The sequence below is a fragment of the Piliocolobus tephrosceles genome, chromosome 20, assembly GCF_002776525.5.
Source record: "Piliocolobus tephrosceles isolate RC106 chromosome 20, ASM277652v3, whole genome shotgun sequence".
NCBI classification, from domain to species: domain Eukaryota; kingdom Metazoa; phylum Chordata; class Mammalia; order Primates; family Cercopithecidae; genus Piliocolobus; species Piliocolobus tephrosceles.
Genome location: NC_045453.1, coordinates 8,068,565 through 8,094,214, shown reverse-complemented (window position 1 = coordinate 8,094,214; position 25,650 = coordinate 8,068,565). Strand labels below are relative to the sequence as shown.

Below are 25,650 nucleotides of genomic sequence, written 5' to 3'. Positions count from 1 at the left end.
CACCATTCAGGCCAATTATGGGGAGCCCCCTGGAGGAGGGTGAATGCCTAAGGAGGAATTGGGGGAGTCCAGGGGCTCCAAGCTACCACTGTGACATTTTGAGAGAACGTGGGCTTTTGCAGATTCTACAAAATATGGGCCAAGCTCATCCTGTCCAAGTGTGCAGCAGGGCCCTTGGCCCCCATCACTATCCCGGGGACAGAAGTTGGCTATTGAGTGAGTGACAGAGCCCGTGCGAGAGGCACATCGTGGAAGCCAACCAGCATCCACATCCTTGCCCACCCTGGACCCCTTTCCAGCCTTTTCCTGAGCCCCTTCTTCCTCAGTCCTCCCCTCTCTCCAGCACCTGCAGCTTGGCTGCCTTTCCCTCTTTGGCTGCAACTCCTTCTCCAGCATCGATCTGGCCGCACTTCTCCCTCCTGGAACTCTCTCCATGTGTAGTCTCTTCCAGTCTTCAGCCCCTCATCTCATTCCTCAGCTCTCCACTCCCCTGCTGGATTCCAGACACGGACTTCTGTCCCTCAAGGCATAGCTGGACTCATCACTTTCCCCAAACCTGCCCTTCCTCCGGCTTCATTTCGATCAATACCGCCATCATCAATCCTTCTTCTGCGAGACACTCCTGGCCCCTCCTCTCCCTCATGCCTCACATCCGACCAGCCAGAAGTCTAGGTCGATGACAGCTCCTAAAAAGCTTCTAAGTGAATAACGAATGAATGAGCGCGAGCAGGCTGGGGGTGGGGCCAGGCGGGGTCGCGCCCAGACCTCTCGCGACCATAGAGTCCCGCGAAGGCCGGAGGTAGAGGGGCTGGATGCGTGGCGGGGCGCGCCAGGCTCTCCCGGAAGTCTCCCTGGGCGGAAGTGGAAACGGAAATCTTTTTAGGGAGTCCAAGGTACAGTCGCCGTGTGCGGAGCTTGTGGGTAGTTGGTGAGCTGGTGTGAGGGAGTCTGGGAGGGTCAGCTCTGGTCCTGGGTCGAGAGGGGTGGGACCGGAGGATTCAGGGCCGGAGGGTCTGGTGGGGGCCCAGTGGGCGGGACCCGAGGGCGAAGGGGCCGGGAGGCCGAGAGGGGCGGGGTCGCGGCGGGGCCTGAGGGGCGGAGGCCGGGATACTTAGGAAACGATCCGCTGGCGTTGAACTCCCGGCTCCGCCGCCCCTAGGCCTCATGGCGGTCCGAGCGTCGTTCGAGAACAACTGTGAGATCGGCTGCTTTGCCAAGCTCACCAACACCTACTGTCTGGTGGCGATTGGAGGTTCAGAGAACTTCTACAGGTGCGGCGGGAGCCCCAGGGCTCGCGGTGGCGGGGAGGGGTGCGCAGGAGTCAAGAGCTCCGGCAGGGTGAGGGTGCCGGCCCCTCTGTCCCGCGACCACCGAGTCCATGTCCCTACAGTGTGTTCGAGGGCGAGCTCTCCGATACCATCCCCGTGGTGCACGCGTCTATCGCCGGCTGCCGCATCATCGGGCGCATGTGTGTGGGTAAGGCATGTGGAGGACGCCAAGGGAGGGAGTGGTCTCCAAGCACCATTAATTACACCCCGGGAGGGAACTTGGAGTGACCTAGGGATTCCCAGGGTATCCTCTATTATCTTTGGGCACTATAGAATCTCTCAGGCCAAGTGTCAGGAGATAGGGGGCAACCTTCTAGCAAAGGCTACTGGATAATAGTAATAACAACGTAAAGTGCTTTTACTCCTGTTCTCATTCCTTCTTCACAAAGACACTGAAAGGAATTACTGGCCGAGCTTGACTGATGAGGAAGCTGAGACTTGTCCTAAGTGACTCACTAAATTCCACACCTAGTTCTTAGTGTGGAAGTGTGGAGGAAGATTTTTATCTTTTTTTTTTTTTTTTGAGACAAGATTTTTGCTCTTTCTCGCCCAGGCTGGAGTGCAGTGTCAAGATCTAGGCTCAAGTGATGCTCCCAACTCAGCCTACCAAGTAGCTAGGGCCACAGGCACGTGCTACCACACCTGGCTAATTTTTTACATTTTTAGTAGAGACGCGGACTCCCTGTGTTGCCCAGCCTGGCCTTGACCTCCTGGACTCAAGTGATCTTCTTACCTTGGTCTCTTAAAGTGTAGGGATTACAGGCGAGAGCCACTGTACCCAGCTGAGGATTTGTATCTCATCTCTTCCTGTCACTGACTGTGAGCAAGGTGCTTTCTCTTTCTAAGCATTCATTTCTGTCTCTCTAAAGATTAGCTAAGATTTGCGGTCATCCTGCTCAGTTTTGTTGAAATCTTAAATTCCCTTTACCACATCTCTACCCTACCTTCCTACCTGTCAGCACTGTTAATTCTGGTCATTGGTCCTCTCTTTTTATTATTATTTTTTTGAGACGGGGCTTTCACTCTTGTTGCCCGGGCTGGAGTGCAATGGCACGATCTTGGGTCACTGCAACACTCCGTTCAAGTGATTCTCCTGCCTCAGCCTCCTAAGTAGCTGGGATTACAGGCACACCCCACTGCATCTGGCTAATTTTTTTGTGTTTTTAGTAGAGATAGAGTTTCACCATGTTGGCCAGGCTGGTCTTGAACTCCTGACCTCAGGTGATCCTCCCACCTCGGGCCTCCCAAAGTGCTGGGATTACAGGCATGCGCCACCGCGCCCAGCTGGTCCTTTCTTTAAGCTGGATCTGTCTTCCATTACTGCTGCCCGTTGTTTCTTAATTCTGCTCATTGAGGTCACTTTTAGAAGTCTGTTTATTTTTTTTTTACTTTTACTTTAATTTTTAAAAATCCTAAGGCCGTTTGGGAGGCCGAGGCAGGTGGATCACCTGAGGTCAGCAGTTTGAGACCAACCCGACCAACATGGAGAAACCCCGTCTCTACTAAAAATACAAAAAATAGCTGGGTGTGGTGGTGCATACCTGTAATCCCAGCTACTTGGGAGGCTGAGGCAGGAGAATTGCTTGAACTCGGGAGGTGCAGGTTGTGGTGAGCCGAGATTGTGCCATTGCATTTCAGCCTGGGCAATACGAGCGAAACTCTGTCTCAAAAAAAAAAAAAAAAAAAATTTAAGCCTAGTGACCTCAAAGTATTTTCCTATTTTTTCCTATTCAGTTAAAGTACTCTGATCTCTAACCATGCCCATAGGACTTAAAGCAAGTTCTGACAACAAGGGAGATTTTAGCTTAGTCCTTGTGTATTTTATGATGGGAGTGACCTGGAATTCACAAATTCATTGGTGTGTATTTGTAGATTGTTCATTCTTGTTGCTGTGTGGTGTGTTTTGTGTAAGTATATCACAGCGTATTCATCCGTTCCATTGACAGTGCATTTGGGCAGCTTTCACTTTGGTCTATTAGGAATAGTGCTACTGGCCGGGCGCAGTGGCTCACGCCTATAATCCCAACACTTTGGGAGGCCGAGGCTAGTGGATCATGAGGTCAGGAGATTGAGACCATCCTGGCTAACACAGTGAAACCCTGTCTCTACTAAAAATACAAAAAAATTAGCCGGGTGTGGTGGCGGGTGCCTGTAGTCCTAGCTACTCGGGAGGCTGAGGCAGGAGAATGACGTGAACCTGGGAGGCGGAACTTGCAGTGAGCCAAGATCGCACCATGGCACTCCAGCCTGGGTGCAGAGTGAGATTCCATCTCAAAAAAAAAAAGAGTGCTGCTGTGTTTTTTTAGTGAACGCATGTACATATTTCTACTGGGTATATTATACCTAAGAGTGGCATGGCAGAGTCACAGGTTATGTGACTACTTAGTAGTAGTTGCAGGTGATGCCAGATAATTATCTGAAGTGGTTGACCAACTTATACTCCTGTCTGAGAGTTCAGTTGCTCCATATATCTTTGTCAACACTTGGAATTGATGACTTGTAAAAATTTTAGTCATTCTGGTTGGGGGCGGTGGCTCACATCTGTAATCCTAGCACTTTGGGAGTTCGAGGTGGGCGGATCTCCTGAGGTTAGGAGTTTGAGACCAGCCTGGCTAACATAGTGAAACCTCGTCTCTACAAAAACACAAAAAATTAGCCAGGTGTGGTGGCGTGCACTTGTAATTCCAGCTATTCAGGAGGCTGAAGCAAGAGAATCACCTGAACCCAGGATGCGGAAGTTGCAGTGAGCCGAGATCGCACCACTGTACTCCAGCCTGGGTGACAGAGTGAGACTGTCTCAAAAAAATAATAATAATCTAGCCATTCTGCTATGTGTGTAGCATTAGCTCAGTTTTTAAGTAGCAAAATATACAAGTAATGCCAGGAGCTCTTCCTGTTAGTTCAACTCCCCTCCAGTTGATGATGGTGAAGTAGGCAGGATTTATTGATTCCTGGGTGGTCTCTGGCCTGCCCTGGGTGTTGTCCAGATCAGTGGGTTGGAGGGCTGGGCTCTGGGCCTAAAGCTTTCCTGGGAAAGCTGATTAGGCTGGGCTGGGTGGTATCCTCAGCCGCTAGGGCTCAGCAGGAATCTCATGTATTCATGGTTCACCTTTGTCTCACCCTCTAATTTGGCTTTCTCCAGGGAACAGGCATGGTCTCCTGGTGCCCAACAATACCACTGACCAGGAGCTGCAACACATTCGCAACAGCCTCCCAGACACAGTGCAGATTCGGCGGGTGGAGGAGCGGCTCTCAGCCTTGGGCAATGTCACCACCTGCAATGACTACGTGGCCTTGGTCCACCCAGACTTGGACAGGGTAAGGCAGCCCCACTTGACCCAAGAGTCACAGGGCCATCCCTGTCAGTATTTAGCCACTGTTCCTTCCTAACAGGCAAGAATTAGGGGTCTCCTGTGGTTTTTCTGTATGGGCCCTTGAGTTTCAGGTATTCATTGGAATAGTGATAACAGAGGCCTTACCAAGTGTCAGAAAGAAGCTGGGGAGGGTATGAATCCTTCAGGATTGAACCATTCAGTCCTGCAGCCTGGGCCAGGATAGGTGATTGACTGTTGAACTTTTGAGTGTGGGTGAGAGGGGAAAACAGTGACATCGAGACCAGCCTCCAGCTGTTCAGGGCATGCATGAATTTTAGGGGCTTCACAGCTGGCTTTGACTCAGCTCTAAGCTGTACTTCTTCCTTTCTCTGGGTGAGGCTTTCATATGAGGTACATAGGAGAAATGAGGGGATTAGGGAGCCAAGGCCCGGGTGCTTCTGGGCATGGAGAACCCTGGTTCTCGGGCTGTAAGTGGGCCCTGAACACAATGCCTTTGATTGATAGGAGACAGAAGAAATTCTGGCAGATGTGCTCAAGGTGGAAGTCTTCAGACAGACAGTGGCCGACCAGGTGCTAGTAGGAAGCTACTGTGTCTTCAGCAATCAGGGAGGGCTGGTGCATCCCAAGACTTCAATCGAAGACCAGGATGAGCTGTCCTCTCTTCTTCAGGTCCCCCTTGTGGTAAGCATCCCCCCATATGGTAACCTGTCCTCTGAACCCCGTCTCCTGCTGAGGCAGATCCTTTCGCCCAGTGTTTGGGAGTCTGGGTCACTACCTGCCGCAGTTCTTGAGACTGGGGCTGCAGGTCAGGGAGGAGCAGGGTGTGGGGAGAGTCCTCATTGAGGAGGGAGAGACTTTGGTGCCGTGACTCACACTGAGCCCATCCCTTGGCAGGCGGGGACTGTGAACCGAGGCAGTGAGGTGATTGCTGCTGGGATGGTGGTGAATGACTGGTGTGCCTTCTGTGGCCTGGACACAACCAGCACAGAGCTGTCAGTGGTGGAGAGTGTCTTCAAGCTGAATGAAGCCCAGCCTAGCACCATTGCCACCAGCATGCGGGATTCCCTCATTGACAGGTACCTGGGGTCTCTCCTTCCTTCTGCTCAGGGTTGGGGGTTAACTTGCATTTTGAGAGTATGGGGAAAAGATGTCATCTAGAATGAGAGCCTACCGGTTTGTTCTGATAGCTTTCGAGTGTGAGAGCATATCTGCACACCGCTGAGCAGATAGAGCCAGCACATTTTTTTTTTTTTCAATTCACCATGATTTTCAAAACATATTTATTGAGCAACTGCTAATCCTCCTCTTTGTGGCTTTTCAGGGCTAGGATACTAAAGCAGTAGCTGCTTGAGCAGCTTTTCAGAGCTGGTCTGGGGGTGAGGGCTGAGGCAGGCACCTTGAGAGTGAGGTGGGTTCTGTGAAGCAACTACTGACCGTGAGCTTTCCTTTCTCTTCAGCCTCACCTGAGTCACCTTCCAAGTTGTTCCATGGGCTCCTGGCTCTGGACTATGGCACCTTCTTTGCACTCCGCCCAATCTGCACCGGATGCTGGCAGGGAGGTGGCAGAGAGCTCACTGGGACTGAGTGCCTGGGCACCCAACCCTTTTCCACCTGTGCTTATCTCCTGGATCTATCATTACTGCAGAAACCTGCTCTGTTGTGCTGGCTGGCAGGCCCTGTGGCTGCTGGCTGAGGGTTCTGCTGTCCTGTGCCACCCCATTAAAGTGCAGTTCCCTCCGGGCCATTCTGAATGTGATGTTTGGGGCCCTCAGCCTGTGTACAATCCCCGCACTCTCCAGTTGTTCCAGCATTCTGGGAAGATAGGGTGGAAGAGACACAACACACACCCAATCTAGTTCACTACCTCCACACACACCATTCCCTTCTTCACCATCATCAGGATGGGAGGCTTCATCCCGGGGCAAGAAACACTCTCCACCACAGTTCTCCTTTCTTCTTTTTGAGGCAGTCTCCGCCTGTCACTCAGGAGTGTTGTGATGCAATGATGGCTCAAGCGATCCTCCCGCCTTGGTTTTTGTTTTTGTTTTGTTTTGTTTTGTTTTTGTTTTTTTTGTAAAAACGAAGTCTCACTATATTGCCCAGGCTGGTCTGATACTCCTGGGCTCAAAGTGACCCACCGCCTCGGCCTCCCAAAGTGTTGGGATTACAGGCATGAGCCACCGCGCCCGATCTAGTTCTCACAGTTTTCACCCGACTTCTGCCCCGATCTTCTCTGGCCTTGAAAGGCAGTCTGTTCCGATTTTCCCCTGAGCCTGGTGAGCCCCCACGTAAGAGCTCTGGGGCATCTGGCTTCGGGGCAGTCTGACTAAAGTGGATGGAGGTTGCAGGTCCTTGTCTGGGTGGGCCTGGGGCGGGGCGGCGGCTTCCCAGCGTCCTCCCGGCCTGGCCGCCTTGGAGGCTTCTAGGGCGCAGTCCGTCCCCTTGCGCGGGGCGGGGCCTAGAGGCGCTAGGGCGGGATTGGCTGGGGACGTTCGCGGAGTCCCGCCCCGGAGCCAGGGGTCGAGTCCGTCTTTTGCGCTCAAACGCACTGAGGGCGAGGTCGGCGCGCGGTGGCGTCACGGCGCGAGCTTCTCCCGACGCTGACGTGGGTTCCGGGAGACCAGCGGGTGTGGCTGAGCGAGGTGAGGGCAGGGCTGGGGCGGGGCCCTAGCGGGCGGGGGTTGCCGGCGACCCAGACCTAAAGGGCTTATCTTCTTGCAGACCATGGGGGCTCAGCTAAGCGGCGGCCGCGGCGTCCCGGAGCCTGCTCAGCCCCAGCCCCAGCCCCAGCCCCAGCCCCAGCCTGCGGCGCCGGAGGGCCCGGAACAGCCCCGGCCTCAGCCCCAGCCCGAGCCCAGCCCGTGGGGGCCGCTGGACGACGTGCGCTTCCTCATCGCCTGCACTTCCTGGTACTGACGGCGTCTTCCGGAGGATGCCGCCCGTCTGTCCGCCGTTCCCTGTGGTTCTTGCTTGCCTTGTCTCCTCTCCCCACGTCCCTGCGTCTCTTACACCTCCTCCCACCCGAGGCTCCCCAGAGATAGCAGAGAATTCGAAGAGGTCGCCGAGGACTGGAAAGAAGTCCCGGCCGGGCCTGCACCCAAACCCAGCTCAGACCTTCGTGTTCACCCCATCCCTTTCTCCGGCTGGCTGGGTCGGGGGCATCCCTCTCTGTCGCTGGCTTCCAGAGGCAGGGCAGGCCTCCTGATAAGCCCGTAAAGCTGCTGACCTCCTGACTTCGTCTGCCTTTTATTAATATTTTTATTGCTGATAACCGTGCTCTTGACTATGTGTCCCAGGTCATGGCACCAGGGGCCTTGACTTTGGAGAAGCCCTTGCCACAGTGACCCTCCCCATACTCCTGAGGGGGGCTGCTCCCCATCCTGGATCCTCAGGAGGCATCATCAGGCTGTGTTCTTGGATCCGCAATAACCCTGGGCCCCCAGGGCAATTGTAGAGGAAGGACGCATCTAGCATGTGTGAGGCAGCTCCCAGACACCCCAAAGGACCCCGGTTCTCCTCCCAGAGCTTCCTTTTTTTCTTTTTCTTTTTGAGACGGAGTCTCGCTCTGTGGCCCGGGCTGGAGTGCAGTGGCCGGATCTCAGCTCACTGCAAGCTCCGCCTCCCGGGTTCACACCATTCTCCTGGCTCAGCCTCCCGAGTAGCTGGGACTATAGGCGCCCCGCCACCTCGCCCAGCTAGTTTTTTGTATTTTTTAGTAGAGATGGGGTTTCACCATGTTAGCCAGGATGGTCTTGATCTCCTGACCTCGTGATCCGCCCGCCTCGGCCTCTCAAAGTGCTGGGATTACAGGTTTAAGCCACCGCGCCCGGCCTCTCCCAGAGCTTCTTAAGGTTACTTTTGGAACCTGATCTTTGTTCCCTCATCCCAGGGAAATGACACACTCTGTATTTCTGTTTTATTTAGAAATGATTTAAAAAACATTATACAAAGGCTGATCAGTTTAAAATGTGACTGACACTGAAATGCTGTGATGTCCCCCAGGCTGAGGGGAAGCTAGGCTCTGGGGCCCCCAGTGCTTTGCCCCTCTGTCTGCCCTGTCCTGGGGTGATGGACAAACAGATGACCACAGGCAGGAGAATCTGAGATTGGAAGCCTCTAGGCTGAGCCCTCTGGGCCTGGCCCCACATCCCTCACCTCTGCAGCCTGGGCTGCCTGCCTCCATCTCCTGCTCATTCTCAGCTGGCCTGCCAGGAGCCAACAGGGAGCCTGGCGGGAGGTGGGGGTGCCTAGAGCTTTCAAGAAGTGAGAGCACCAACCTGAGGAGTGGACAGGGACCAGGAAGTGGGGGAAGGGAGGCCAGGAAGAGGTGGATACAGGAGACACTTCTCATCTCATCTCAGACCCTAGAGGGGTCCACAGATGGGGACATAAGACACAGCCAGCCCACTGGATGGCCCGGGCAAGTAACAACCTCTTTGTGCTTCATCTGAGCACACGGTGAGCGTTACCTTCGGCCTCCCAGGGCCTACACGAGTTTCATGTGAGTGGACAGGTGTGAGCTAATAAAGTGCTTTGCAAAGTATAAAACACTGTACAAACCTATGAATCACTAATATCTCTGCAGTTGTTCCCTGCCTGTCCCAGGGAGCCTGCCCTTGGCCAAAATGAGAAAAAACAAGGATGATGACAGGGGACACAGCGGACCCACATGGGCGCCCCTGGGACAAGAGATTTTGCTTGAGATAGCTCCCAGGGCAGCAGGAGTCCCTCTCTGTGCTACAGGGTAAGCCGACCCCAATCTCAGAGACCACAGGGTCGGGGGCAAGGCCCATGCAGGCTCAGTGAGCAGGGGTGGCATCTTAAGACCCGGCCAGCACACTGGAGACTGCCTGACACCTCTTTTTGGCTTTGGCAGAGAGCCAGTGGGCATCACTGAACCCATTGGCCTTGTCTAGGACTCCTCAGTGACAAGCAGGGCTGCCTCTGCTGTACTGGAGCAAGGCAGGCCAAGCCCTAGGAACTCCTGCCAGAGACAGTAAAGGGCGGGCCAGTGAAGGTCAAAAAGGGAGCCCCCTTGGCTTGGGGCTGCTACTGGTAGGGTTGCCCTTCTAAGAGCAGTGTGGGAAGATGGGCCCAGTGAGCAAGGTCAGCAAGGGCCAAGCTCTGGGAAAACACTGCTTCCAGCTGAGAGATTGAGTCGGCCTCAGGGTAGCTGGGAGTGGAGGCACTGAGCACTTCAGACACCCCGTCCCCTTCCGAAGGACTCCCAGGCTCTGCCATATTGGCCCTGCAGCCATCTCTGTCTCACCTGACTAGTCAGGCTGAGCCCCAGGCCACAAGTGACAGGCTGGAGCAAAGCTGGGGACAGGGACAATAAAGGGGAGTGGAGGACAGTCACAGACTCGGATCTGCCTCCAGAAATGGGGTCAGCTTCTGCCCCAGCTCTGTAGCCATAGGAGCAGGGCTCAGCTACTGGGGTGTCTGGGCGCTAGAGTGGCCTTAGCAGCACCTTGGTCCTTGTCGCCTGGGGGAGGGCCGCTCTGCTGGCCTCATCACCAAGACAGTCACCTCTAGTTCACCTAAAGCCTCAAGCAGCCTTTGCAAAATGGGACTTTAAACAGTAGTGACAGGACATTTAAATACTCACGATGTGACAGGTAGGTCCTTGTCAGACCCAGCCGGGCCACAGCCCTGCCTGCAGCATGTGACCCTAAATCCTGGGTCTCTGAAGAGACCCTGACAAGTGGAGCAGGTTTCCTGAGGGATCTGCTGTCTGCCAGCAGGGAAACCCAGGCTTGTTGCCCACTGTGTCAGAGCAGGGGTCCTGTAGCCTTGGAGGACAGTGGGGTGGGGGTAGGGGGACATCTGACCAGCAGGTGTTGGCAAAAGGGGACCAGGACTGGTGGCATCTCCCAGATGGGGGATGAGAGCTAGTGCTGGCTTCCCACAGAGGGTGCTGGGTTCCAGCCAGGAGTGGAGCTGTAGTACCTCATGGACACCACAGGATGCTGTGACCACAGGGGCTCCTCCTGGCATGGTCCCTGCCTCCGGATGGAGCCTGACCTATTCCCTTAAGTAGGGAGTAGTTTGCCCAGGACAGAAGGCTGGCAGCTGGGTGCCAGACACCCACCCTGGGGCACAGCCCCCATAATTCCCTGCCCCACGCTCAGCCTAGGCCAAATGCACCCACCACTTCAGCTGTACGACCCCAGCCTAGGGCCCTGCTGGCCCTGGTGAGCAGTGGCCAGAGCTGCCCCTTAGACCCTGGTGAGGAAGGGCCTGGCTGGCCAGACCGAGTGGACAGAGAGGGCTCTGGGCTGCTCACACCCACTCCTGGACTGGCCGCTTATAGTAGGTGACGGGCTGAGGGCCTGTCTTGTTCTTGAACTGGAAGATGGTGTAGACCAGCACCAGGATGCAGAGGGACAGGATACAGGGGATGACCACGGCCACAGCGTTCACGGAGCCTGGCACATCATTGATGGTCACCATGATGTCCACGTCGTCCTGGGGCAGCCGCCGCTCCTTCCGCCGCTCCACCTCTTTCTGGTTGCAGCCCATCCAGTCACGCAGGATGTTGCGCGGGTAGCCTGGCTCCACGCTCAGTTTCTGGTTGTCAAACTTCCAGTAGTCCCGGCCCTTGTAGAAGTAGGTGTAATCTGCAGAAATACAGCCCAGCATCACCACTCCCAGACACTTCCGGCACCTGCTTTGGGGCAGTGTGAGAGGACGGGCACAGGCGCTGTGGCATGGGAGGCAAGGTGGGGACACCTGGTGTTTTGGTGTGTAGTGCTTAGCTGAGTCATGGAGTAAGAAGCTGCAGAGGGGAGCGCCTGGGACCTGGAGTGGTCTGCCTGTCATTCTATGGGTGCTAGGAAACCAGAGGGGCTTCAGGAAGAATTGGGACATGGTTCACTTTGTGCCACCCAGACAGGACCCCTTGCACATAGCCTGGGTCACAGCTCTGTCACACTGTGCCCACAGGTCCCCCTTGCCCCACATGTGGGTTCCATTAAGCCTCGGCCTGGCTCCTGCTTGAGCCAAGGGAGACAGAGAGTAAGATTTTGCCTTGTGTTGACAGCAAGACACTACCTCTCTGCAATTGCGGATTTTTTTGCTTGGCACACATCACTGCACAACACAGATGCAGGGTCTTTGGGAGCCTTCTTGGGGAGAGGCTGGGCAGTCTTGCCAATCACTCCCTGGGCAACCACCCCAAGGCTCCAGCAACAACCTAAGCAGCCCAGCCAGTGGGCAAAGCAGCTTGCTCAGGCCGTCCTCATTGGCTGGCTCCCCACCATGGCTAGGGCTTTCGTTGGTCTAGGTCCTTGATGTCACCTGTCTCTGAGGCTCCCCAAAAAGGGAGATCTTGTGTGTAAAGCATCAGGTATACAAGACAGCCAACAAATAGCAGCTGTGGCCAATGGCTTTCTTTCTTTTTTTTTTTTTTTTTTTTTGAGACAGAGTCTCGCTGTCGCCTGGGCTGGAGTGCAGTGGCACAATCTCGGCTCACTGCACGCTCTGCCTCCCAGGTTCACGCCACTCTCCTGCCTCAGCCTCCCGAGTAGCTGGGACTACAGGCACCTGCCACCACGCCTGGCTAATTTTTTGTATTTTTAGTAGAGACAGGGTTTCGCCGTGTTAGTCAGGATGGTCTCGATCTCCTGACCTCGTGATCCACCCGCCTTGGCCTCCCAAAGTGCTGGGATTACAGGCGTGAGCCACTGCGCCCGGCCTGGCCATTGGCTTTCTTATCAGTGAAGCCTCGTCGGAGACCCCTTCCCAGCCATCTCTAACATGGCCCCCTCTAGCTCATTGCTCTCTCCCAGATTTATTTCCTTTTTTCTTTTTTTTTTTTTTTTTTTAAGACAAGGTCTCATTCCATCACCTAGGCTAGAGTACAAGTGGCGCAGTCATAACTCACTGCAGCTTCAAACTCCTGGTCTTAAGCAATCCTCTGGCCTCAGCCTCCCAAGTAGCTGGGACAACAGGCACATGTCACCATGCCCAGCTAATTTTTGTATTTTTTTTGTAGAGATGGAGTCTCACTATGTTACCTAGGCTGGTCTTGACCTCCTGGCCCCAAGTGATCCTCCCACCTCGACCTCCCAAAGTACTGGGTGTCTTTCCCTTATAGCATCTGTTGCCATCTTGCTTTATGCTCCTAGACTCGGACCTGTGCAAGTCCTGTTCACTGCTACGTCCCCAGCTCCCACCATACAAGTTGTCTATTATTATGGAGTGAATGAATGAATCCTTTCAATCCACATAAACTGAAACCCACAAGATGATGATGATGATGATGACGATAGCAGCTAAAACATATAGCATGGATTGTGTGCTAGGCATTATTTCTAAGTATGCTACACAATTTATCTTCTTTAATCCTCACAAAACCATTATATAAAGGTAGGTACCATTATGATCATCATTTTATAAATGAGAAAACGGAAGACTTCTTAGAGATTTGCTCAGATTCATAGTGAGTGGTACTATGGTGGTTACAAACCCAGCCAGTCCAGCCCTAGAGTCTGTGTTTTTGACCACATCAGTGGAGATCTACTTAACAAACACTCCTGGAGGCCCACTCTGCATCTGGCCAGGCTGGCCGCTCCTCCTGAGAAGCTCCCGTGCTGGTGGGGAGACAGGCTGAATGTCTGATGGCAGTCGTGGGGGCGGGTGGCCAGCATGGCTTCTAGGAGGAATTCGGGAAACATAAAAAGTTTCTCTCTTGATGCAGTGGCTCATACTTGTAATCCCAGGGCTTTGAGAGGCCGAGGTGGGAGGATTGGTTGAGGCCAGGAGTTTGAGACCAGCCTGGCCAAAAATAGTGAAATCCTGTCTCTACAAAAAAAACGTAAAGTAGTCAGGCATAGTGGCATGTGCCTATAATTCCAACTACCGGGAGGCTGATGAGGCAGGAGGATCATTTGAGACCAAGAGGTTGAGGCTGCAGTGAGCGATGATTGTGCCACTGCATTCCAGCCTAGGCGACAGAGACCTTATCGCTTAGAATTAAAAAAAAAAACAAAACTTTTTTTTTTAAAGGTTTTCTTTCCATATTTTTGTCCTCAAGCCCTGTGAAAAAGTGGCTTTGAAACATGCATGCCCATCATTGCTTTTCAGATTTGGTAACTCGAGGCGTCCCTGGAGTACACCTGCGGATTAAGTGTTTGAGAAATGCTGTCAGAAGAAATGAAGTTAGTCTATGACAACATCTCTCTGCTGTGAATCACTCCTGCAGATGAAAAAGTGTGACTTGGCAGCTGGTAAGCGAATTAATGGACCCTGTGAACATGGGTAGATATGAGTCAACTGTCTGCCGCCAGGTGTTTTCTCAAACCTGGATGCTCATAGGCACTGAGTATGCCCGTGGGCACTGGTGAGGACCACATAAAACCAGCTCCCCACACCCACCCCAGCCCGGCCCTTACGTACATCCTTCCTTGCTGATGAAGGCCCCTTGGGGAGCCTGTGGGATGCCCTTCCACACGGTGATGGGCTTAGGGTAGCCAGGGTCCGTGGCCCGCCGCTCCTCGCTGTAGCGCCAGTACCGCTCGCCTTTGAAAAAGTAGGTCTTGCCCACAGGTTCCCAGCGCAGAGCTGTGTCAATGCCTTCACGGGGCAGACAGCTGCCCAACTCCCCCAGGCTGTGGGGGTACCCAGGCTCCACCGTCACCTCCTTAAACACCCAATACTTGTCACCTGTGGCCAAGAGGAGCCCAGGATCAGCTTCCCCAGTCACTCAGTGCCACTTGCCCATCTTCAGGATGTCAGGTGAAAACAGCCTGATGCCCTCAGCCCCTTGGCCCAGTTAGAGTTGGGAAGGGCAGGAAGCCTGAGGCCAGTCCCAGATCCTGGACAACTTGCCCCTGCTGCCTGGGCTCTGAGTCCCACCCTTTTTCATCATGTGAGTTGCTCCTCTCTGCTCTCTGGTCATCTCAGCCACTTACGTGACTTTGCATGCACTACCACTCTCCAAACCTGCCACCAGCGACACCTGACTCTGAGGCTGTCCCACTGGACCTGAGCAGCAGACCCAGAAACCCTGACCTCCCTTGGCCTATGGGCAGCTCCACATCAGCTGGCTTCCCAGAGCTCCTCATCTGCACCACAGAAGGGCTCCCTCCTCATCACCTTCTGCCTCCCAGGTCCCCAACAGGGAGTCCTAGCCTCACTGTCGACCCTCTTTCCTGCTACTCTCAGTATTCAGCCACTTTTTTTTGAGATGGAGTTTGGCTCTTGTTGCCCAGGCTGGAGTGCAATGGTACGATCTCAGCTCACCACAACCTCCGCCTCCTGGGTTCAAGTGATTCTCCTGCCTCAGCCACCTGAGTAGCTGGGATTACAGGCATGCGCCACCACGCATGGCTAATTTTTGTAATTTTAGTAGAGCTGGGGTTTCACCATGTTGGTCAGGCTGGTCTCGAACTCCTGACCTCAGGTGATCTGCCCGCCTTGGCATCCCAAAATGCTGGGATTACAGGCGTGAGCCACTCCGCCTGGCCGAGTATTCAGTCACTTCTGAGGTCCTCTGACTCTCCTGGCAGCTGTCCCCTGCCCTCCAGCTGCATGGCTCCTCCCTGGATTGGGCCTCATGAATGGCACTCTCCAGAACCACCTCAGAAATGGCTGCCCTGCCCCTGCCATGTCTGTCACTTCCTGCCCTCTGGCTCTCTGCTGCTCAGAAACATTCCATGAATTTCCAGCCTTGGCCTAATGGATCAAGACCACATTCTGGCCTGGCAACCAAGGCTCTTTAGGATTTGTCCCCAGGTGACCTTTCTGGGCCATTTCTCACAGCTGTCCAAGGTGGGGCCTCCGTAGCCATCAGATGGGTCTTCTAAGCCCTGTGAATGTCCGTACACATCCCAACCCTGCTCCTTTATTCAGCCGTTGTCCCTCTGGAATGCTTTCCTTGCTTCTCACTATCTGTATCTCACCCATCTGAGGTCTGGCCCGAGTCAAGATAATTGTCATGAAACAACCTAGCACAGTGCTGGGCACAGGGTGGGCACCTTAGCTCTCTCCCACACCCACCCCACCTTGAGTGACCTCTTCCCTCTGGGTTCTTACAGAACTGACCCGATGGCCTCCCATGAGGTACTGGGTGGTCTTCAATTGCTTGTCCCACACTCTACATCATGTGGACAAAGCTGGTCACCCCACCAACCTTGGCACATACAGATTCTCAGTCTCACTTTCTGACTTGAATTGTCAGAGGTCAGTGTCTCTATGAGGCTAGAGGGGCCCTCTGAGGACATGTGCCTCCCACCCCTCCTCTTCCGGTTTAGATGGAAAAAGCAGGTCCCATGACCTTGGGCAGGGAACTGTCCCGCAGCACAGGCTACATTACCTTTGAAGAAGACAAATCTCCCATCGGCCCTTTCGTAGGCTGCGTCGATGCGGGCAGGCAGGCCCTTCCAGAACTGTTCGATCTGCATGGGGTAGCCCTCCTGCACTCGGTTATTTCGCAGGCGCCAGAACCAGCGATCCTGGGAGGAAGCGGGAGCGGGGAGAAAGGTATGTCAGGCCCTGCCTCCGAACCCAGTGATTTCAGCTGTGGGGCTTAGGTCCCAACAGCCCAACACCTTCCCTGGGGCCCAGCCTGGCAACCCTCCACCGAGCCTGTCCATTAGCTGCTTCTGACTTTTAAAGCCCTGGGAGGAAGACAGGATGCTCCTGTAACTCTCTTCATTTCAGCCTCCTGCTGACTCTTGCTGCTGGGTGGGCCATGAGACAGACAGCAGACAGGCCTCGTGTGGAAAAGGTGTGAGGGAGCCAGAAAGGATGATGTCAGGGCCTGCAGTGGCCACATGGGGGCAGTGGAGCGTCGCTGACATCAGCCAGACTGGTCCTCAGGACGGTGGGAGGCTGGGGTGGTCACTGAGCCTGGGCTGAGTGCCCTGTATGGGGCTAGCTCCATCCAGTAGGGCCAGGATCATGGAAGCCAAGTCATGGGAATTCATTCGAGACCTGGGCATGCATTCACATTCCTCCACTTACAGCTGCATGACCTAGGGCCTCACCTTCACGTGCAGGTAATAATGGAGAATCAGATGAGAGATTCTAGGCAAAGTGCCCAGAACAGTATGGGGCACACAGTCCATGTTGAGTAAATGGCAGCTAAATAGTTGGAGTCCAGTAAAAATGCCTCTTGTAACTGGTGCCTGGTCCCCACTGCAGCCTCACTGCAGCCTTGGGCTGGTACGGAAGCAGCCTAGGCAAGGCCTGTAGCCGCCAGACCTCAGTTTTCTTATGTGTAAATGGGGGTGATAAAATCCGGACCTGTCTATGAACAGTTCAGTTGGATCAAAGTAGAATGACTGCAGAAGAAGAAGCATGATTTGTGAAAGATGGTACAAAAGCTAGTATTTTCAAAGGTGTTTTACAAAGCACTTTCACATCCAGGTTTTTGACCTTATTTTGACTTTCATGTCTCTGTTAAGTTGATCTGAGATATACGGAGTCTTAAGAAAGGCCAGGTGACTTGCCTAGAGCCACTCAGTGAGAAGCCAGATTGGGGCTGACCCACACTGCCTGATTCCTGCGCGGCGCGCAGCGCGTGCTGGGATAACTCCACGAGGGGAGCGAGGCAGCCTCTTTCACCATCCCGTGTGATGGAGCCGCCCTGCCCAGATCCCCTTCAGAGAAGGGCTTGTTGCCCCAGTGGCCAGGAGTGTGGCCAGCAGGCAGGTTTCAACTGTCAGCCCCTTTGGGGATGTTCTCTGCTCCAGAGAGCCCTCCTCAATCACTGGATGCCCTTCCTCCTCCAGTGATTGAATGAAGTAGGGGTTATAATGTTCCAGATATTTTGGGCCCAATGTAGGCTGACTGACAGGCCACCCTAGCTCCAGAGTTCCCTGCGGGGGTGGCTGAGGCTGCCATGGGCCTCTGTTGCCACTTAACCTCTCCCTCTTCCCTGTCCTGCTTCTTTCTCCTCCTTCTCACAAATGTTGATTCTGAAAGTACTCCCTAATTGAAATCCTGCATTCCAGACCCCATTTCAGAGTTCGCTCCCCGAGAGTCCAACCTGCAACACGTCAAGCAGGCTGCCACCCTGTCAGTCCATGGCTGATGGAGGACAGATGACAAGATATACCTTGGCCAGTAGCAACTTCTCAAGCCTTGGTAGGGTCTGGAGTCAGACTCAGCCACCACTGACCTAGCCCCCACTCCAAGTTGGCCATCTTCAGAGCCGGACGCTTACTGGATCTTCACACACCCTTTGTTAGCGGAATGACTCCCCCAGGTTTTGGATGGAGAAACTGAGGTCCCAAGAAGGGAGATGACTCGCTTAGTCAAGGTCACAGACCAGAAGCCAGCTTCCAGCACTTTCTCCCAGCATTAATCCTGGGGAGGTGAGGGATCACCCATCTTTCCCCCTCCCTCTTGGAAACAAGTTGATTCACCCAGCAGCACCAGGAAGAGACCCCATACCCTGGCCACTGGGCCAGCTCCCGTCCAGGCCCCACTGTAACCAAATCCCAAATCAGGAGCCTTCCCCAGCTCCATGGTGTGGGGGAGGAGGAGGAAAAGTCAGGGGCCAGCTGGGTGGTGCCAATCCATTGGCCCTACCTTAAACACAAACATCTCGCCCCGGAAGAGGGCCACTGTGTTGAAGTTGCCGTCACAGATGTTGGGTTTGGTGCCTGGTGTGGATGGCCGGTCCCCGAGGGGCGGCCGAGGGGGCCTGGGCTGGCGCTCATGCTTCCTCTCCGACGGTGAGTGGATCCTGCGGACGGGGAGTGTAGGGAGTGGCCTTGTGGGCTCCAGAGGCTCGGCTGGGGGTCCTGGAGAGAGGAGCTACATCTTAGAGAGGGGGCAGCCATTTCCCGCCTCCCACTGCCATTGTCTCAGCGTCACCCAGGCAGCTCTGAGACAGGTCTGTCCCAGTCCAGCCTCCTGTTCCCTCTCCCCAGTTTAACTCCCCCAGTCTTTGAGAAAACGGATGAAAATAGCCATTAGAATGGGACTCTCATCTTTCCACCCCTGAATCTTATATCTTCTCTTTTCTCCTGTTACAGAGCGATCATGTCCTTCTTTAGGGTCAGCGCTCTTCCTTTGCCCCCTTCACACACACTGGCCCCACTTCCTTACCCCCTTCATTCATTCTCTTTCCCAGCCCAGTGCAGCTTCTACCGGTCACCCACTTCAGCTGCTCCGCCAAGATCATCCAGTGGTTGCTTGACTCAGACTTTGATGAGCACATGCATCATCTGGGGATGTTGCTAAAATGCAGATAAGGGCTCCGACGGCCTGAGGTGGGGCCTGAGAGTCTGCATTCCTTCACACTCTCAGGTGATGCTGATGCTGCTGGTCTGAAGACTACACTTAGAGCAGCAAGATTCATAGAAACACTTTCCTTGAAACACTCTCTTGGTTGTCTTCCTGCGTCATGGGCTGTTCCTTCTCAGCCTCCTTTGCTGGCTGCCTGTCCCCATCTGCCCTACTCTAGAGGCTGGCATACCCCTGGTCCTCTTCTCTTCTGTCTCTGCATTTTTGTCCTTAGGTCAGTGCTTCTCCACTTGGGCTGCATATTAGGATCACCTGGGGGAGCTTTTCAAACTGGATGTTCAGGAAGCACCAGGCCAGCTATCCAACTTTTTTTTTTTTTTTTTTTCTGAGGAGGAGTCTTGCTCTGTTCCCCATGCTGGAGTGCAGTGGTACGATCTCGGCTCACTGCAACCTCTGCCTCCCAGGTTCAAGTGATTGTCCTGCCTCACCCTCCCAAGTAGCTGGGACTACAGGCATGTGCCACCATGCCCAGGTAATTTTTTTTTTTTTTTTTTTTTTTTTTTTTTAGCAGAGATGGGGTTTCACCAGGCTGGTCTCAAACTCCTGACCTCCGGTGATCCACCCACCTTGGCCTCCCAAAGTGCTGGGATTACAGGCGTGAGCCACCACGCCCAATCCCCAACTATTAATAAAACCAAATCTCTAGAGCTGAGGGCTGGGTATCTGTGTTTTTTATTAGAATCCCAAGGTAATTCCAAAGGGCAGCCAAGTTGAGAATCACTACTCTAGGTGGTCTCCTCCAGGCTCATGGCTTTACAGACCTGTGTCAGAGCTGTCCACTGGGGTGTTCTGTGATGATGGAAATTGTCCATATCTGCATCGTTCACTACAGTAGCCCCTAGCCATAGCCATATATGGCTACTGAGCTCTTAAGATGAATGACTAGTTCTTATTGTGACTGAGATACACTAAAGAACTATTATTGAAATTATAATTTTCATATTTTTGGTGTGGGTAGAGACAGGGATCTCACTTTGTTGCCCAGGCTGGTCTTGAACTCCTGGCCTTAAGCAATCCTCCCACCTTGGCCTCCCAAAGTGCTAGGATTACAGGTTTGAGCCACCGCACCCAGCCTAATTAATATAAATTTAAATTTCATTACTGTGCATGAGTAGTGGTTACTGTACTGAACACCAAAGATCCCAAATAAATATCCCAGCCTAGATTTTTTTCTTTTTCTTTTTCTTTTCTTTTCTTTTTTGAGATGGAGTCTTACTCTGTCACCCAGGCTGGAGTGCAGTGGCGTGATCTTAGCTCACTGCAACCTCTGCCTCCCAGCTTCAAGCGATTCTCCCGCCTCAGCCTCTCAAGTAGCTGGGATTACAGGCGCACACCACCATGCCAGGCTAATTTTTTTGTATTTTTAGTAGAGACGGGGTTTTGCCATGTTGGCCAGGCTGGGCTTGAACTCCTGGCCTCAGGTAATTGCCCACCTCGGCCTCCAGCCTAGATTTTTGAGCTGCAGACTGCTGGACCCTATTGCTTCACAATTACAAAAGCTGGAAACCCTGGGGTCATCCTTAACTCTCCTTCCTTCCTCTCATCCCACATCTGATCCGTCAGCAGATCCTGTTGTTCTACCTTTGGAATAGCTTCTGGGACCCACAGCCCCCACCTGGTCTCTGCTTGTGGAGGTCCTGCCTGTCCTCCAGGGCTCTGGCTGGGTCATCTCCTCCAGAGGGAGCCCTCCTCCTATGCTCCGTAGCCTGGGGGCTGTGGGCGCCTGTGCTGTCTTGACAAGCATTTGCTCAAGTAAACTGGTCTCCGTATCTCACCTGACTTGACCAGAACCAGAACCTCACATACCAGTGTGAACAGAACTGGGAGAGAGGTGTGTAGGAGGCCTTTCATATCTTACCTAGATAAGCGGTAGCTTCTCATCTTTCATCTTTTCTTTCTTTCTTTTTCTTTCTTTTTTTTTTTCTTGAGACGGAGTCTCGCCCTCTTGCCCAGGCTGGAGTGCAATAGTGCGATCTCGGCTCACTGCAACCTCTGCCTCCTGGGTTCAAGTGATTCTCCTGCCTCAGCCTCCCAAGCAGCTGAGATTTCAGGTGCCCACCACCACACCTGGCTAATTTTTTTGCTTGTTTGCTTTAATATTTTTGGTAGACACAGGGTTTCACCATGTTGGCCAGGCTGGTCTCAAACTCCTGACCTCAAGTGATCTACCTGCTTCGGCCTCCCAAAGTGCTGGGATTTCAGGCAAGAGCCATGATGCCTGGCCCTCATTTTTTCTTTTTAAAGAACAAAGCTCTGGTTATAGTCCCCATGATCCTGTATCACCGTTACTCCTGCAGATGTGCGAACCTGCTTGGCTGGAGGTGGAGCCTAAAGGAGCACTCAGTCACCATCTGGGGTAGGAGGGACGGAGCGAAGCATGAAGGGACGGGAAGAAGTGTGGAAGAGGAGGGGTAAAGGAGAGGGAATGAGTGGCCCTCACCTCACTTTTGTCCCTCTCAGTTACAGCTCAGACCCTCCCCCAGGTTTCCCAGGTGTGCCAGGGGAAGCCTTGCCCTGTGGCCAGGCAAAGCCATTGGAAGTCTGTAAAGGTCACACACAGTCAGAGAAACAGCAGCAGTGCTGATGATAGCAACATCCACCTCCCTCGTCCCCTGCCCCATGACAGGTAGGCAGTCACAGCCCAGCCCCGAGGAAGGAGCAGTCCTCCCTCTCCTTGCCACACACCATAGATCTTCTGGATGCCCTGGAGATCGTCCTGGGGCAGCTTGAAGTTGTGCGTCTCCATGTACTGGTAGAAGGGTGCCATGATGGCGCTGGGGTCGTTGGAGTGCTCCAGTCCAAGCGCGTGGCCCAGCTCATGCACAGCCACCAGGAAGAGGTCGTTTCCTGTGGAGAGGAGTGTGGGGAGGCGCCCAGGGCACCTGCTTAGATATGAGTCGGTCAGCCAACCCATTACCTCAGCAAACACCGAGCACAGTCCCTGTGCCAGGCCCCGTGCTGGACAGCAGGGACATACAGAGAAATCAAACGCAACCCCTGCCTCCCAGGCCTCTCTGCAGAGCGGGGACAAGGAGAGAGAGAGAGCACAAGTGAGGCAGAGGGCTCTGGGTGCTTTAGGAATGTCTGGGAGGGTCGGGCGGGGATTCTGAGGAGAGGGGGGTCATTTAAACCTGGGGGAAGATGTTCAGGGAAAGTTTCACAAAGGTGAAGCTGAAGCTGAGTCTTGAAGGATCAGAAATTAGTCAGGAGAACGGATTCAGGGGGCAGGAGAGGAAGGGTGGGGGTGACATTCCTGGCGGATGGAATGCGATAAACACAGTCCAGGGACAGGCAGTTTCATTCCACCTGGCTCTGGAACAAAGCAGGAGGGGAGGGCCGGAGAGAGATGAGGTCAGCCAGGCTGGCAAGCAGGGTGCTTAATGCCATACAAAGGAATTTGGATCAGCTTCTTGGCTAGTGGGGGGTTTAAGCAGGAGTGGGGGTGTGATACAATGAAATTACTCTGGCTGCAGTTGGAGGGAGGATTAGAGGGAACAAGACCTGGGACAGGGGGATCTGTTTAGATGCTGGGGGCCAGGTGACAGATGAAAAGGCCCTGAGCTGGCTGGGCACGGTTGCTCATGCCTGTAATCCCAGCACTTTTGGGAGGCCAAGCAGGGTGGATCACTTGAGATCAGGAGTTCGAGACCAGCTTGGCCAACTTGGTGAAACCCCATCTCTACTAAAAATACCAAAAATTGGCCAGATGTGGTGGCCTGCACCTATAGTACCAGCTACTCTAGAGGCAGAGGCAGGAGAATCGCTTGATTCTGGGAGGTGGAGGTTGCAGTGAGCCAAGATCGCTCCACTGCACTCCAGCTGGGGCAAAAGAGAGCCCAAAAAAAAAAAAAAAAAAAAAAAAAAAAAAGGCCCTGAGGTGGAGGGGAGGGAGTGAGGACAAAGAGGGCAAGTCCTGGCAAACTGGCAGTCAGCTTCAGGAGACCCTGGGCAGGCGGGGCCCAGGCGTGGGCAGCTGTCTGCAGGACCTCTGCAGTTCTGGAAGAACAGAACTGTTGGCTAAGATTGAGGCAGGGATTCAAGTGTAGGTGAAAACACACTGCAGGCCCTGGAAGTGGGACACAGGATCATGAGGGTGGAACTGAGGCAGCTCTATGGCATGGTGGTTATGAGCTCGGGCCCCTGAGTGGTACAGATCACCTTCATTCCCCTGCCAGTTTGTGAATATAACCGGGAGGGCTACCCCTAAGCTTCAGTGTCCTTACTCGTAAAACGGGGGCATCAGACCTACCTCACCGGGCTGTGTGAAGTTGAATAAGATACATGTGAAGTGTGTGGTGTGGCACAGAGTGGCAGCTATTGTAATCCTATATAAGACAGAAGCTTGGTTACTGGAGGAAGCCCATTGACCAGAAAGGAAGCACAAGGCCAGTGGAGCGCCAGCAACCAGATCCTCTGAAAGCCAACTCCCCTGGGCTTCTGTATTATGCCTAGGACAGGACAAGGAGGCCTGAACTTAGGGGGATGAAGTAACTGCAGCTTTGGGGAGAAAATGCAGGGGGCAGGGAGTTAGGTAGGCTGTTGATCCCCAGCCCTGACTCCTGTCTGCCCAGCGTCAGACCCTTGCTTGCCTTGACCTCTGGCATTTGTGGCCCCTTGAGCCCTGCCTCTTATCTTCTGGCCCTAAGGCATGGCTCGGCCCATTCCTGCCACCTCTAAGTCCAGGGAGGCTGCCAGGAACCTAGGAGGTGGTCTGGAGTCCTACTGCCCAATCTGGCCCCAGCGTCACTGGCCTAGGGTCACATGGGGGTGGGGATTGTTTGGCCTTTCTGGCTTAGGTCTCCGGAAGAGAGACGAATCCTATGGGGCAGACCCAGGCCATGGGCAGTACATGCCTGCCACACTACTGACACCACCAGTGTCTTCTGTGAAGCCACCTTTGAGCAACCGAAAGGAAGGGGGATGGGCAAGATCAGTGCAAGGTTGGCCAAAAGCCTGGGGCTGGCCTTCTGCTGGCATGAGAGGGCCAGGCCGCCCCCAGCTCCTTCCTCAGGTCCTGGCCCCTCTGGCAGCAGGGAAGGGTGAGCTCATCTCTGAGCTCCATCCCAAACAAAGGCAACTGCTAGAGCCAGCGGAAGGCAGCTCTGCTTCCTGGGGTCCAGTCCTGGCTGTCCTCCTGGGCTGTTCTATGACCTGGGACAAGCTGTTCAGAGCCTCTGTCTCCTGAGCAGGCTCTTCCCCAGGGGCTGTTCACAGGGAGCTCAGCTGGGAACCAGGGAACAGGGCTCTGAGCACCGTGGGAGACTCGAAACCTTTGTCCGCAGCCTTGTCTCTTGCTCTTTTAATCCCTGTTCTGGGTCTGCAGAGAACAGGAGTGACCCCTTAAAGGAAAGGGGCCTGTGGGTTGGGTCCAGGAACCAGAAGGAAGGGAAGAGCCAGGGAGCCAGCATCCTGCTGCACAGAAATCCAAGAGACCCCTGTAGGGGAGATGGAGGGAATGGGGCAGGGGCAGGGGCAGGGGCAGGAGGACTCCCTGAGCTTGTAAGGTGAAGGCAGAGGTATGAGGAGGAGAGGCCTGCTATGAGGACCCCATGCTCCATGGGCAGGAGGCTGTTAGGGCCTTCACTCTTTAAGAGGGTAAGAGGCAGGGAAGCAGAGTGGTCAGGAATGCAGTCTCTGGGAGCCAGACTGCCTGGTTTTGAATCCCAGCTCTGCCATGTCCTAGCAGTGTGACATTTTAAATTCTTCCTCTGGAAGACAGAAGGAACAATGGCACCTTTGTCATAGGGATGGGGGTGAAGATTCATGGGGCAGGGTGTGTAATGCACTCATACTGGCTGCTGGCACAGAAGTATTACCCTTCTTTAGCAGGGTCCTGTTGAGCTGTGTGTGAGCACCAGCGCCCCTGATAGGGTGTGTTCCTGTAAGTCCCTGGGCCTCCGAGCAAGTCCCCAGCAGTCTACTCGGCTACTCAAGTGGACCTTGTCTCTACCTCATTTCTTTCTTTTAGGATCTCCATATTTGGTGGTTCCTATCTCATTAACTCCCCCAGCCCCACAAAAGGTGACAGCATTTCCCTTTGCCTCTGTTCCTTTGCTAGTGCTGCCCCTCCCCCTGGAATAACCTGATTCCTTCAAAGTTCAGCTCCATACCTATCTTCCAGGAAGCCTTCCTTGACTTTCCAGCTGGAGGTAAGTGCTCCTTCTGCTGTGCCCTCCCGGCAGTTTCTCTGAACTGCCTTCATGGCACTGACTGCTTCCTCCCCACATGATCGCTTCTAGTGCACATGCTTGCTGCCCCAGGACTGTGGGTTCCTTGAGGACAAGCTTTGTGTTGAAGAGCAAGGTGACAGCCGCTGGGATGGAATAGTGCCAAAAGCACCATATTTTACCAAGGGAAATACTTGGAACACCTGCAGCAGAACCACCTGTGGTGACTTAAAAATGCAGAGTCGCCGGGCGCGGTGGCTCAAGCCTGTAATCCCAGCACTTTGGGAGGCCGAGACGGGCGGATCACGAGGTCAGGAGATCGAGACCATCCTGGCTAACACGGTGAAACCCTGTCTCTACTAAAAATACAAAAAAAAAAAACTAGCCGGGCGAGGTGGCGGGCGCCTGCAGTCCCAGCTACTCGGGAGGCTGAGGCAGGAGAATGGCGTAAACCCGGGAGGCGGAGCTTGCGGTGAGCTGAGATCCGGCCACAGCACTCCAGCCCGGGCGACAAAGCAAGACTCCGTCTCAAAAAAAAAAAAAAAAAAAAAAAAAAAAAAA

At 54.0% G+C, this 25,650-nt stretch overlaps 3 protein-coding genes across 6 annotated transcripts in view; 2 read left to right on the top strand and 1 right to left on the bottom strand.

Moving 5' to 3' along the window:
- Positions 1–677: 677 nt before the first annotated feature.
- Positions 678–6,407, top strand: EIF6 (eukaryotic translation initiation factor 6). 4 transcript variants are annotated; one of them, XM_023220511.1, is made up of 7 exons: positions 678–893; positions 1,160–1,271; positions 1,391–1,476; positions 4,471–4,646; positions 5,168–5,344; positions 5,558–5,739; positions 6,121–6,407. In XM_023220511.1, the coding sequence occupies exons 2-7, from the start codon at positions 1,165–1,167 to the stop codon at positions 6,128–6,130; spliced, it is 738 nt and encodes a 245-aa protein (XP_023076279.1). In that variant the 5' UTR covers positions 678–893; positions 1,160–1,164; the 3' UTR covers positions 6,131–6,407. The 4 variants fall into 4 exon arrangements, with proteins under 4 accessions (XP_023076279.1, XP_023076278.1, XP_023076281.1 ...); XM_023220510.1 differs by having other exon boundaries at positions 678–928; XM_023220513.1 differs by lacking the exon at positions 678–893 and adding an exon at positions 895–917.
- Positions 6,408–6,734: 327 nt separating this feature from the next.
- MMP24OS (MMP24 opposite strand) lies at positions 6,735–7,934 on the top strand. Its single transcript, XM_023220514.1, has 2 exons — positions 6,735–7,305; positions 7,385–7,934. Exon 2 carries the CDS (start codon positions 7,388–7,390, stop codon positions 7,577–7,579), a length of 192 nt encoding a protein of 63 aa, XP_023076282.1. The 5' UTR covers positions 6,735–7,305; positions 7,385–7,387; the 3' UTR covers positions 7,580–7,934.
- A 628-nt stretch (positions 7,935–8,562) lies between these two features.
- MMP24 (matrix metallopeptidase 24) overlaps positions 8,563–25,650 on the bottom strand; it is a 34,000-nt gene continuing 16,912 nt past the window's right edge. The window contains exons 5-9 of the mRNA XM_023220509.1: positions 21,608–21,769; positions 18,203–18,417; positions 15,981–16,119; positions 14,063–14,329; positions 8,563–11,283 (exon numbers count right to left, since the gene is read on the bottom strand). Coding sequence (XP_023076277.1) covers positions 10,946–11,283; positions 14,063–14,329; positions 15,981–16,119; positions 18,203–18,417; positions 21,608–21,769 — 1,121 coding nt within the window. The 3' untranslated portion in view covers positions 8,563–10,945. The remainder of the gene's footprint in view (positions 11,284–14,062; positions 14,330–15,980; positions 16,120–18,202; positions 18,418–21,607; positions 21,770–25,650) is intronic.